Source organism: Balaenoptera ricei, chromosome 3, assembly GCF_028023285.1.
Source record: "Balaenoptera ricei isolate mBalRic1 chromosome 3, mBalRic1.hap2, whole genome shotgun sequence".
NCBI classification, from domain to species: domain Eukaryota; kingdom Metazoa; phylum Chordata; class Mammalia; order Artiodactyla; family Balaenopteridae; genus Balaenoptera; species Balaenoptera ricei.
Window position 1 is genome coordinate 53,938,559 of NC_082641.1, and position 14,393 is coordinate 53,952,951.

At 38.4% G+C, this 14,393-nt stretch overlaps 1 protein-coding gene across 14 annotated transcripts in view; it reads left to right on the forward strand.

The window, feature by feature from the left end:
• MAST4 (microtubule associated serine/threonine kinase family member 4) overlaps positions 1 to 14,393 on the forward strand; it is a 562,265-nt gene that overhangs the window by 491,627 nt on the left and 56,245 nt on the right. For all 14 annotated transcript variants that reach the window (XM_059916517.1, XM_059916503.1, XM_059916508.1 and 11 more), the window contains 4 exons: positions 1,975 to 2,053; positions 7,303 to 7,460; positions 9,427 to 9,502; positions 11,336 to 11,545. In XM_059916517.1, coding sequence (XP_059772500.1) covers positions 1,975 to 2,053; positions 7,303 to 7,460; positions 9,427 to 9,502; positions 11,336 to 11,545 — 523 coding nt within the window. The remainder of the gene's footprint in view (positions 1 to 1,974; positions 2,054 to 7,302; positions 7,461 to 9,426; positions 9,503 to 11,335; positions 11,546 to 14,393) is intronic.

Below are 14,393 nucleotides of genomic sequence, written 5' to 3' on the forward strand. Positions count from 1 at the left end.
AAACATCTTTCTAGTTGTGTGTTTTCCAGAGTAAGCAAATGTAATTTATGCTTCAGAACTAATAAGAACATGTCTCCTCTTGGAGTTGTTCATTCATCTGAAATATGTTCATTGATACCTGAGGGAAAGGAGAGTTAAGGAATCACAAAGCAAGATCATGGTGGGGGAAATTGTGTCCCTCACTCTTTCCAGAGATTAGTTTCTGATAATTGCTATTAAACGGACTGAACAAGTCCATTTAAAAATTGGAGGTGTTTAAAATAGAAAGTCCAGGAATGGGTTAAGTCTTTAATAATTAGGCAAATAAACTAGAACCAACCTGTGTCCATTTAATTGATGGTCAGATGTCTTTATAAGCATGTTTTTAGAATTATTTTCTTTTAACATTTTCAATAGTATAAAATTATTTCTAGAAAACATGTGATTTACTTCTTTTCATTCCTTTTATCTGGTATATTTACAAACATCTTATTTTGCTTCTTTTTTTAAAAAAAAAACATACTTGATTCAATTGTACTCCAATCGTGGTCACAGAAACGACAGGTAAATTTTACTAAAATCTTAACATTGTACTACTTCTGTGATTTGTCCACCTGAATTTCTCCATTTTGTCTTTGTGGACCATTTGCACTTATTGGAGGCAACATCCCTGGTGGCCTATGATTGTATTCTCCCTTGACTATAATTTAGGCTAAAATGTCAGTTTTTTATATAAACATCTGATTGTGACATTTCTCAAAGTCAAGTCGAATGCTGATGAATTCCCTGACTTCAACTTACTGTGAATGTGTCTGTGGTAAATTTGGTCTACTCTTGTCTCTCATTTGGTAAATTAATCAAATCATGTGTTACAAAAAGTCTACATATGATCCTGCATCTAAGAAAGCAGTATAGCTCTTGAGAAAAGTATGTGTTTCCTGTACTCCTCGTGGCAAATGTGTGTATATTTGTTTTCATACTGTTATGTGATTTTGAAGACATAGTCCCCTCAAAATTGCTAGTAAATTAATGGTTCTGGAATGCCAGAGATTTCAGAAAATTGACTTTCTGGTGTCCCCTTGCCTTAGCAACAGTGTTGTCTTTACTACTTCAGCAACTCATCTGAGACCCTTGTAATGACTATAATTCATAGCCAGAGTTCAACCCAGAAGCTATCCATCCTGTTACGACTTGGAGATAAAAACCATACTCTGTTAAGACTCCTGACAGCTTTGCCTCTATGATTAGGGCAGGTATCCCTACTCTTTGCATTAGGTTCTATCACTAGTGGCGAATTTTCATTCTTCACTCCCTGTCACTGGCTAGAGCTGGGCTGCGTACTCATAAACCCTGCAAGAGGCTTTTGCTGGAACACTTTATAAAGCCAGGTCGTGTCAGAAGGTATAATAACTCTTATGAGATTCTGTGCACACGGTCAGTCACTTTCTTAGTGCTAAAATTATTTGCCACTTAAGGTTTGAGCCGGTCTTGAGCCCCCTGATCCCTTCTCCCCTCGGTGTGATGAGTAGGACTGCTCCCCTGAAAATAATAAGCAGAAGTCCTGAGGATGCAGTGGAAGTCCCCACAGGCTCTTGTACCATGCTGGAATTCAGGCCCTTCCAAAGATCATGGCCCCGGTTATCAGTTTCCAGATAAGAGTGTTTTTCCTGTTCCCTTTCTGTTTTTAGTCATCTGAATCTGCTGAGTCTGACTGATGTAATTATCCCTGGTATTCCTTTTGTCAAAGTGTATTAGTGAGAGATCAATAATATGGACCACCCCATTCACTTTCTACTTGTTTGGGTGTATTGATTCACTTTAAATAAAAGTCAACCTACTGTATAATGTTTGTTTACTCTGGCCCTTGCTGAACATTTCCACATCCTCACTGACTGTGTTTGTGTCATTTGTTCAACTAAAAATACTTGGTTTCCCTGGGGTTCCCATGTAACCGTACTCCAGTGTTGGCCTAAGCTAATCTCACTTTCTCACCAGGACTGATGGACGCCGCTGGTCCTTGGCTTCTCTCCCCTCCTCTGGCTATGGGACAAACACGCCCAGCTCCACGGTCTCTGTAAGTGCCCGACTTTTCCTCTCTCACACCCCAGAGCTCTTACACAGGCAGTGCTTTCTCTGGGTGCTTCCTGATAGGAAGGAGAGGATAAATTCTGCATGTCTGCCCTTCAGAGTAGACAACACATCAAATGATGAGCTGACAAACATTAAAAGGACATACTTTTTGCTGCAGGCTTTTAAACTATGATGCACAAGTTGAGTGAGTCCCCGGATCACCAGTTGGGAGGAGACTGGGAGCTTTCCTTTTCGTACCATTTGGTGTTTTGGGTGGGAGGAGGAAACACAATCTGGTTTCATTGCTTTGGTTCCACGCCAGTGATATTAGTACTGAAAATGCCATTAAACTTTGATCGCCTGGGTCATTTTTTTCTTGTGTGGCTTAGATGCAGAGTTTCGTTTTGTTTTTTCAGTTTTTCTCATTCAAAGGAAAAAAAATGGCAAGCCTTAAATCTGTGCCTTCTGGATAAGAACTTTCTTTTAAGGAGAGATTAAAAGAACTTAGTAGTAGATTAAGATCAATAAAGAGACAAGATGAAACCATGAAAATAGGATAGAGGAAGAAGGATACTCTTGCTGCAAACTACAACATTTCAACAGGAGCCCTAGCAATTACTAGAAGTGATTCAGTGGGTCAGATACATGCTTTCTCAGTTTAAATTAGTGATGTTGTGGGATATTTGTCTCCACGGAGCTTTATTTATTTATTTTTTTTACTTTTTAAAAATTGAAGTATAGTTGATTTACAATGTTGTGTTAATTTCTGCTGTACAGCAAAGTGACTCACTTTGCTCATATTTTAGATGTTGAAAGCATGGGCCGCCCACAGTGTGAAAATGAATGCTGAAATTGATTGACCAAAAAGCAAAAAAATAATTTTCAAATTTTAAGTGGTGTTCTTCCCTAGACTCCTAAGTGTCTCCAATTAGAACCCAACCACCAGTAAACAGAGTACTTGTCTCTTTGGTCTGTGGCTTACTCGTACGTACTCTCATTGAATCCTCCCCATGCCCCAAACGTGTATCATGTTCCTTGACTCTAAATCCTTTTTATTTTTACTGTATCACCTTGCTTTGCCCTTCAGTCAAGTTTTATTATAGTTTGGATACAGAAATTTCTCTTTTGCAAGAAAAATAGGGGAGAACACAGGATCTTTCTTCTTTCCATCTCTAGTAAATCATACGTTATTTTAAAAAGTGAATCTAAAAAGCAAAGGTGAGCTACATAGAATTGGACCCCATTTGGTACAAATTACTTTGGAAATTATATTTTTATAAATACTTATTATGTGTTAGGTACTAGTCTCACTACTTACAATGCATTGGCTTGTTTAATTGTAGAAACATACCTCATAATGTGGTTGTCATTATTGTCATCATTTTATGGATCAAAACTCTGAGGCACAGAGAATGAACTGAAGGGCTGTCTACTAACCCCCTTGTCATAGCAATAAGAATACAAGTAAGGGTTCTAGGCGCTTGGCTTTTTTTTAAGGAATTTGCAAGGTATTTCTTAAAACAAACCTGATAATAAATCTGACCTGGCCATCTGTCATAATGGAATCACTGCTGTCCCTGACTTGCATATATGCCTAAAGAGAAAGCTTCCTGAGACAATTTTTAGTCCCACACATGTATTCTGTGTTTCTAACAGCTCCTGCCCAGAGGTAGGGCAGCTTTTTTATTTTATTGAAGAAGGTAGTATCATATAATTGTTGATCTCTTAGTCCTATTTTTCCCTTCAAAATCAAATTTTAACTTTCAAAATTAACCTTTTTACCAAAAGACCAAAGGAACTGTTAAATTTGTGGAGTGTAGGTTCTGTTGCCCAGAAGTTTGGCTATTTTTTCTCCTTATTGGTTATTGATAAAAATGCTAATTGAAAATCTAAAATGCTGCTTCTCATTTCCCCCAGTTTCTTTATGTTCTTGCCCTTCAAATATTAGGGCGAACATTGTGCAAAACTGCTTAGGAGTTGCATTTTCTTCTTTTCTAAATCTAACCTGAATCACTCTTAGAGTCTCATTTTCTGGGTTAACTGGTTGTGATTTAGCTAATTAGAAATGCATTTTAGTTGTTTCTTAAGATGAAAACACAGAATATGTACAAATAAGTTACAAACACTTTGAAAATGCAGCTTAAGTTTTACAGATAATTGTTGTTAGCTGAATTCCAGAATTGCTAACACTGAAAAGTAAACGCCATGTCTTGATCCCTTGGATATTATGGAAACTGCAAAATTCGCAAGTGTTAAAATGCTCTATTCTGAAATTGGAAAGATTTGGCTATGTGAAGTTAATCAGTCCTTCCACAGAATATTTACGATTGCAGCTTCTCTTAACTTCAAATTTTGTAGTTAAAATTAATTTGCGGAGCTTTTCCAAGATAATATTCAGAACATAATTTTTAATTTGAATATAAGTAATATGGAATTGAAGCAGTAGGAGGACATCTCCCATGTATTTCTTACCAGATGAATTATTTTCTGCTGAGGGAAAGAATGGAAATACGAAAATAAATACCTATAAATATGAGGTATGACTATAAAATAATATTACTTTTAATAAATAACAAGTGGAAAATTACACATGCATATGGATACTGTCCCTTGCAAAATGGTTATCTTGAGAGACTAAATGTTTATTTGAATGATACCATTACTCAGAACATTTTGGGGGAGCTCTTCTAATTGCCTTGAGAACTAGAAGCACAGTTTTTTTCTGTACATCTTCACTCTTTGAAAGTGGATTTGATTTTTGATGTAGTCAGAAGTCATATGCAAACTAGTTGGGTGATGAGACTCACTGGCACCACACTTAGAGAACATACTAGAAATATAAAGTCATGGGACTCAGTTTATTGGGAAATTCCCAAACTCATTCTTGAAACTCTAGTAAAAGTGCTGTTCCAAGGATGCGTTGACCAGCGGAAGTATCTTTTCAGTAAGTATATGAGGTCCTGAGGATGACACCTGCAGCCTCTGTTGGACTCACAAGTTCTCCTCTGAGTTCCTGACCTCTGCTGAAACTGACCCCTGGACTTCTCTGTTGTCCGTTATTGACTCACTTTTGGGGCCCTGTTTGGTACCTTTTGAACCCCCGGGCCATTTGGAGAGCCTACAGTTGTTCCCAGTTCCATAAACTCATCTCGGCGTCGCTTGGGTTCAGTGTCACCCTTTTCCCATTTACACCTTGTTTGTTCCAACTGAAAGGAGAGAAGCTCTCTCCCCAGAGAAGCCCCTTGCCTCTCACTTCTCTAATACTTACTTATCCCACCTCCTCATTCATTTTAACATGTCCCCATCAGTAAGCCCAGAGCACATTCCCTATGGAGTTCAGTTATATGGTATAACCACAATATTTTCGTCTTAGAGTTAGCACGTATTAATATTTTGTTATATTTGCTACAGCTTTTTGTTAAATAAACTTTTAAAATAAATTAAACATTAAAATACAGCTAAAGTCCCTCGCACCCGTTCCCTTTCTCTTCCCTCACTCCACAGAGGGAACCACCCTCCTGAAGTAGCTTGTGTCCTTGCCATGCAAGCAAGGGTCCGTAGTACCTTATGTGAAACTCTTGAGCCTGGTGTGTTTTTGGAATTAACTTTCACATTTTAGAAAGGTAACATGATCCTCCCTGTACTGTACATCACAGCCCAGCAGCAACTGGGTCAGCAGCTCAGAATCAACTACATTAATATTTCTACAGCAACCTGAATCAACATTCGTACTAAGTGGATTAAATACATATTTTAAATAGCTTTCCATCAGTTCAATTAATGCTTTGCCACCAAAAGGGATTACTGTATACTTATGAACAAACTTCTGGGTTTTGGGGTTTTGAATTCTTGGATTCAGAATTGTGGACATTGCTTTACCTTTGAGAAATATGTACAAATCCTTAATTCTGTTTTTCTATTTGCTCATTTCATCATCTTTGCTTTTATCGCTGCTGCTTCTCTTCTGCTGGCATTGATTTTCTGATTCTTTTACTGATCTCTTGAGTTGACTTAGTTTATGTGTGTTTTATTTCTTTCTTTGTAGTGACAGTATTTAAGACTATACCTGTACTTTGTGAATAGAGCTTTGGTTTACCTCATAAGTCTTTCTAGTAGTGTTCTCATTTTTATAGTTTATAAAGTAATCTCATTACACTGTAAAAAGTCCTGTTTATCTCAGTATGTACTTAGAAGGTGTTTTATAATTTCAAGGTATAAGGATACTTTTAAGCTTTAGTCATTAATTTCTAGTTACTGCATTGTGGTGCTGCAGTGTTTATGAAGTGTGCTCTTAGTGTGGCAGGTTTGTTTGTTTTTTTAAAATAAAAAAACCCTACTAGAATGGAATATTCAAATGAGGGATATCTTTCAAAATATGCTTATTCTAACTGTGTTTCCATTACTCAGACATTTCTCATCTCTTTTGTTAGAATGCTAAAAGAGTTCACCTCTCAATAAAAACAAACAAAAAAAGCAATCACTTTGCTTTATAGTTATATTTCTCAGATTGATTAAAAACAGCGTTATTTAGCCATTCACCTTTTCTACCTTACTTTGCTCCAAGTGGTGAGTGACAATTTTCAAAGAGCAAATCTATATTCAAGGGATAAAAAACTCACCACCATTGAAGGTTTTTGTTTTTTTTAACATAAAGAAGCCTAAGCCAAAGAAGACAGAAAGAGAAAATTCCAATTTTTAAAACAATGGCATTAGTAAGACAAGTATCTTCTTTATCCCCTCCCCTTTTTACCCAGGACACATACTGATGGAAATTGCATCAAAGGATAGCATGATTTGTAAAGAGAGATCCCATTACCTATTTATGACCATACATCACAGAATTCATTTTATGTTACTTACCTAAAAGTCACAGTGTTTGTGGCGAGTGGTAGAAGCAAGGGTACCATGTGAACTCATCTGTCATTTAATGAACCTAAATTCTTACTCCAATTGTCACTTTCTTGCTGTGGCTTTGACTGGGTCCTATCCATTTTCGGAGCCTGGGTTTTCTCCAGAGAGTAAGCTTTGTTTTGGGAAATTATCTTATAGACAAATGAGATGAAATATGGAAGCCATTTTGACCTCCCAGAGACAACATCAAGGTATACATTGAGGCACTAGCTATTGTAATTATAACATGGAAAGGATATAGTATAAAATGGTGATATAACAAAATTTAACGCTGCGATCTCATATTCATTTAAAGAATTTCTTTTTGAGATAGTCGTAAAACCTCACTTTGGTTTGTTTCAGTCATCCTGCTCCTCCCAGGAGAAGTTGCATCAGTTACCATATCAACCAACACCAGATGAATTGCACTTCTTATCGAAACATTTCTGTACCACCGAAAGCATCGCCGCAGAGAGCAGAGGCAGGAATACACCCATGCGCCCCCGTTCCCGAAGTCTGAGGTTTGTAGCCCTGATTGAAAAATTTCAATGAGCTGGATAATCTCTTTTCAACCATTTCAAGGGAAGACTTTTGGTCCTGTAATTCATATATGTGTTAATTAATTTATGAACTACTATATATAGTTTTCCATCTACACGTGATATTGTGAATTACCATTGAAAGGCATCTTAGTATTTTTCTTTTAAATTCTTACAATTTGCTAATTGCTCTGGTAGCAGTAACCATGATGGACTGCAGGGACCACCTAGAGAAACTTCGAGCCATTGGAAATTTCAAGACCATCTAATTATGGTGCTACATCAATTAATATTTTACGAGGAAGAGGCTTGGCTGAAAAGGAAGGACAGCACGTTCAGGTTCACATGTGGAATTCAGATTCCACTTTACGAAAAGCCACCCAGATCTTTCATTCTTTCTTCCCATCACAAGTCTTACTTTCTCCAGGATTATGAGCAAATTGTTAGGAGTTTGTATCCCTTGTATTTTGTGGGTACCATATGTAGTCCATTTGACATTGAGCAGAGCCAGTTTTGTTTTGGCCTTGTCTCAAAAAATTACGTGTATCACAGTTTGGCTCTTCAGGAAGCAGACTCTAACACAGAGACCAGGATGTTTATTAGGGAGTGCTTGGGAAGTACATCTGTGGGAGGTGGGGAGGAAGCAGGGTTGGGCAGAGGGAGAAATCTAGCTGCAGTGCAGACTTGACAGCTGCAGCCAACCCCACAGGGAGCTCTAGGGATGGCACGACCCATCAGAGCCGTCCCTCTGGGCCAAATGGCCCTTCCTTTGTATCCCTGCCTCAGTCCTGGGATGTGGTACCCTGGGAAGGACATGGCCTTGGGGGAGGGGGCTCTGTAGCTGAGGCCATCCCTGAAGGAACTGGCAGCTGAAGCCTTCTGCAATCCCAGCAGCTGGACAACAGGCCCTTCTCTGCAAGGGAAGCAGGGTAGTCCTTCTTCAGGTCCTCCACAGTATGAGATCTTCATGCTGTAGAACTGGTCCGCCTTGACATATTAAGGTTTATTATAAAACATAGTTTGTCAGGTGTTCAGTTGAGCATCAAAGTTTTCTCAGAAGGGTTTTCCCTTTGTACCCTTCTTATTTAGTGTCATATAGTAAATGCAGCTACATGGCATAATTGTGTTAGATTATTTTGAGATATGGAATAAAAGACCAATTTTACGAATTCATTTAGAGCTGTATTCATTCAATACATATTCATTCATCGTATTTTACCACATGGGTGCCATTTTTGGTTTTATGAAAGGAGTTCCTAGGATATCTACTGCAAGCAACTATGTCCTCTGAGGAATATATAAACTCACACTGAAATTGCCTGACTGTATACCACTAGGAAGGAGCAGGCACCTACTGTTGAAATAGAGAAAACACAGAGTTGTATGCCTGTGTTTCGTACTGTATGCAATGCCTTCCTCAGCATCCCAAATAAATATTTGCCAGGCCAGAAAATGGATTTCAGTGGTGACACCTGTGCCGTGGAAAACTCTTAAACCTCTTCAGTGGTACGTGGCAGAGCGCAGGTGTATGATGAAAGTGTGCAATTATACAGTTCAGCGTGCCCTAGATGTTGCTGTTTGTAGCTACCCTGTCTTCTTTTATGTTGCAGTTCATTAATTGGTTTCTAGAACCACACAAACGCATGCTACATACAAAATATAATCGCAATTTAAGAACGTTTTCTGAACCTTTATATTGTAGCTATAATTAATTTGCAGCATTCCACTTCTGGAGCTTTCTTTATGAACACTATTCAGGGTTTCTGTGCGTTTGTGAGTATGTATGCGTGCGTGTGTGCTAATGACTGATTTTGTAGTTTATTACCGAATATACTTTTCTTACAAAGACTGCATAGTACTTTTGATGCAACCAATTGTTTATAAATGAAAAGCTTATTTTCATTTCATGCTGTGGCAAGTTTAAAAGGGTAATTTGCTTTGCTTGCAGCCCTGGACGCTCTCCCGCCTGCTGTGACCATGAAATAATTATGATGAACCATGTCTACAAGGAAAGATTCCCAAAGGTAATGAGTTGAATTGAAGATGCCTACCATCTAAACAAACGGGCAACCTAGGTTTAGTGTCTGTAAGGTGTTTGTCGTGGGGAGTAATGGTCCAGTCCATTCATGACTCTCTTTATAAAATAGCACCATAGCCTTCTTTAGAAAGACAAAATCACTAAACATTTTTAAAAGCTGCCGAGAGCTAGCCACACAGTCCGTGGGCTGAACTGGCTGTAACGTGAATCCCGCTGGTTGTCCTACCCACTGGGTGAGTCTGGTGAGGTACTCCAGAGAGCGTCAGCTTTGAAAGGCCTCTGGACCCTGGTTCTCCTTCTGCCTGTGTTCTAGGCCTGCTGCTGTATGGTCAAGCAGAAATTGTTTTTCTTCCTCAGAAGCCTGTAAATTGGTATGTGTCCTGAAAGTCTTTTACTTTTCTCGCCTGATTTTTCTTTTCTGTGGCTTCCAATCTCTTTAGCAATCATACGTCTAACCCTCTCAACTTAGAAGGAAAGGTCCAGTTGCAGTGTTCCCTGTTAGACCAGCAATTTGGACTGAGCCAGAGAGGCCTTGGCCAAGGGTTGTTGCCGGATGCCCTGGCTGTAAGGAGCTCCCGTCACCTCGTCTCCACAGCTTTTCCACCAGCGTGTTCCTACACGTGTGGGAGAAGTAATGTCTCCATCCTGTTCCTGTCCCTCCCCCATCACCTTTGTAACCCTAGGCAATAGAGCAAAAGGAAATCTTTGGCTTCATAAATCAGGGGTAGAGTACTTATTATTTGTAATGAACCCAACATTGATGTCATTGATTACAGCCATTTTAGCCATTTATCACATGTCACTTGTTCACCAGGGAAATAGATCCTGACTATACTAGTTAATACCGGTTAGGATTTTAGAAGGGAACAGGAGGCAGAAGGAGTCTCCCAGCATATACAATTAATGCAGGCAAGGAACATTGATTAGGCAGTCGGGGATCCCAGAGAATGAAATAAAAGTGGGGAAGGAAATTTTAGATTTATGTTACCAAGGGGATCCCCTTGGCCATTTGCCCATGATGTAGCTTTTTGAGGTGTGAGTAAAGATGGTAGAGGATGCTTGTTCCTCGTACATTAAAACACAGCCAAAGGAACAAACTCTTGGCCCACCCTGTGGAACTCCAGCAACGATCCTGATTTTTGAATAGGTAAAAACAGAGCTACAATATTTGATACTTTTGGCAATCTATCTGAAAGAGCCCAAGATCTGAAATGAGAACGCAGCGATTCACAGATACTGAGTTATTTGGAGAAGCTTACATGTAGCACTTTACATTTGATAGGGCAGAGGAAAAAAGTAATTATCACCCTGGGAGATTCAGTTTCTCCTATATACCTCAGATCTTTTTCCCACATGATGAGGCTGCTGCTGCTGCTTCTTCTTTCTTTTTTTTTTCCAAATAGACTTTATTTTTTAGGTTCATGGCAAAATTGAACAGAAAGTACAGAGTTCCCAAATGCTCCTGACCCTACCCATGCACAACCCCCTCCCATCAACATCCCCCACCCCCAGCCCAAGAGTGGTCTATTTGTTATAATCGATGAACCTATACTGACACATCGTAATCACCCAAAGTCCATCGTTTACATTGGGATTCTCTGTTGTGTGGTATATTCTGAGGGTTTTGACAAAAGTATAATGATATATATGTACCATTATAGTATCTTACAGAAGGGAGGCTTCTTTTAAATTTAATTTCTAGAATTCTATTTAATAACTTGTGGAGGTCTCTGTAAATGCTAGATAAATGTGACTATTGAGTTGTTTACATATATGTTTCCTTGTATTACATCCGTGTGTGCCTGTCATCTCTAAATAGGCTACAGCTCAGATGGAAGAGCGCCTAAAGGAAATAATCACCAACTACTCTCCGGACCACGTCCTCCCCCTCGCAGATGGAGTGCTTAGTTTCACTCATCATCAGATTATTGAGCTGGCTCGTGATTGCTTGGATAAATCCCACCAGGGTCTCATCACCTCACGATACTTCGTTGAATTACAGCACAAATTAGATAAGTTGCTACAGGAGGTATAGACCCTACACCTTATAACGTTTTCTGATTTGTTTTGCTTTTCCCCTGAAACAAGAAAAATTTTATGAGAGCATTTGCTCAGCAAGTTTTAGCCATGAGACAAGAGTTCATATTCCAGGGAAGCGAAGAGGAAGAAGAAAAAAAAAAAATTGATCGCTACTTGCTGTGAATTGATTCTGGTCAACATTTAGAGTAATAGAAAGTTAATGTTAATAACCTTTACAGGAACCTTGGGTCCCAACAATCTATGGCTCTAGGATAAGTGGATTGTGAAGGATTTTGAAGCAGTGATTTTTTTTTTTTCCCTCCTTAACCATAAAGTTAGAAATTGCCTGAGTGTATGTACATTATTTGATGATGCTATCTAGTTCTAATATCTGGAAAAGCTAAATGGAAAATTGCTGGCTTCTTCCAGGCCATGTATCCTGTTAATTAACCTGCAGGTGGTGTTGGGTAGTAAACGGCAACTTATATTTTCATTAGTGTCAGTTTTTCTTCTAACAAAATATCCAATTTCTGAAATGACAGATAAACACAGGCCCCTTCCAGGCCTAACACTTTCAGTCCTAGCTCCTGATAACACCCAGGACAGGAAGGGAGTGTGTATAGTGGAATGCAATTAATGCATAATATTGCTGTCCTGACTGAAATTGATCAGCCACAGCCTACAAGTAAAACCTATTTAGCCAATATATTTGGATATATTGTATTTCTGTATCCCATCGGCGTACATTATGCCCATGTAAATAAAATCGTAGGTGGTTTTCTCTAAGCATGACTGTGTAAATAATTGCATGGAACTGAAGGAAAATATTGGCATCCTAATTTTCTAGAAATCCATCTGTCCTTGCGCACCCTGAATTTAGTTGTGGCAAGATGAGGTGATCCCTCTCTCACTAGCAGCCCCCATTCTTCCTCCCTTTCCCATTCTAAACCTGCCAACAGTTTTCTATGCTCCGTTCCCATTTCTCACATTTCAGCCTCTTGCAGCTCACTAAGGGAATGTTTCTCAGGCTGTCTTTGGATGAACACATTGTCTTCAGGTTTTGTTGTCAATTTCCAATTTGTCATGGACCAATTCTACTATAAATTATGATGAAAATTAATTTACCTCTGTGAGATACTTCTTCCTTAATTCCATAGTTCAGTCCCAGGCAATTACCATAATTACTGGTTAAGTTCTGTGGTTCATTCCTTCACAGGCATTCCCTGAAAAGGGTAGAACCCAAAGCTGAAGCTATTTACATTGAAATCCCCCACTTAATTTTGTTTCTGTATGATAGACTTGGCAGGTTGTTTCATGGCAACTAAAAAAACTTAGGGTTTCAAAAATCATCTGAATGCACCATGTAATAGATTAACATTGTTGACTTTTAGAGAAATTTCTCTCTTGGGCAGAGAAGCATGTATACGTGTGTAACATAAAGAGCATTGTCAGGTTTGAATAAGGATGTTTTCTTGTTTATTTTCACAGATAGACATTTTCCTTCAGTCCTTTTGTGAAAATTAAAACTGTCTTCAGAATCACATTCACAATGTCCTTCCAGAGTTTGGAGCTAACAGGTCGCAGGGGAACTTGCTCCTTTGGATAGAATCACATTGTGAGGCCTGGCTTTGCCTTCCCGTCGATGCAATTATTGTCAGTTCCCAGCCATGACATTGTGTGCCTGTCTAACCTGCCTCCCCGCCACTGTTCCCATTGTCAATCCTTTGCACACTCAGGCCAAGTCCCCCTGAGGTTGAGTAGCTTGATTTAACTGATGCCTTTTTAAAGTCCTGAGGTCTAGGTCAATTCCAGAGGAAAGCTTTTATGTCTCCATTCTTTTCTTCACTTAGGTGTATTTAGCCAAAGAAAATAAAATGCACAGGAAGCTATAACCTACTCTCAAATCTTAGTCTCAGTATTTTTTATACTGGCCAACACTTAAAGTACAAACACAGGGAATCCAGGAATGCTGGAGCTTGCTGCCGGCAGCCACTAAACTATTTCTCTTCTCATGCTGAGTGTGTGGTTTTGTTTGGTGTTGTTTTAACAAAGTTCCCATCTCCCCTATTGATAGTAGACAAAATAGTATTTGTGTTAGTATAACTCATTGTATGTTTTGGCCTTGGTTGCAGCTGATAATTCTCAGAAGTAAGAAGTTGGAATGAACTGATTATTTTTACAATTTCTGAAATGGAATTTGTGTAATCTGAGCTATTTTTAATTTTTTAAGATATGAAGTCCTTGTTTCTCCTTGAAGAGACCACCAAAACATGTTTAGGCTTTTTAGATTTTCTTTATATGCCTTAATTTATAAAGCAGTAATTATTATAGTAAGAGGATTATCAATCCAGAAGTTAGGTGGGTTTTTTTGCTGCATCTTTAAGGTTTTCTGTTTAGTTTTGATTAAGGATAAACTATAAAAAAGACATATAACCTTATTTCTTGGCATTCACTGTATCTTCCTAAATCCGTTTTTGTTACAAAACAAAAAATGAAAAGAAAACTTAAAAGACAGTTCAAGTATTATGTATGTCTCCTCGTATGTGTTCTGACATCCTTACTGGTTACTAGAACCTATAGTTATAGTTAACAGTTGGTTATCTTTAAACACATTCTATTGTACAGTTATTCACCAATGGTCATCTTCTCTGTGTTTTTTCTTTTAAATGTTAGCTTTTTGGCTTTTCCTGTATGTGGTTTCTCTACCTACATTTTGGAAAGTTGCCTTTGATTTAATGACTTAAATTTAGTAAACATACTACTTCTAAGTATAATCATTTTTCATAGATTTGGTCTGACACTTTTTATGGGCAGGCTAGTTCTTGGCAGAATAAAGCACCTTCAAGAATGACTTTAAA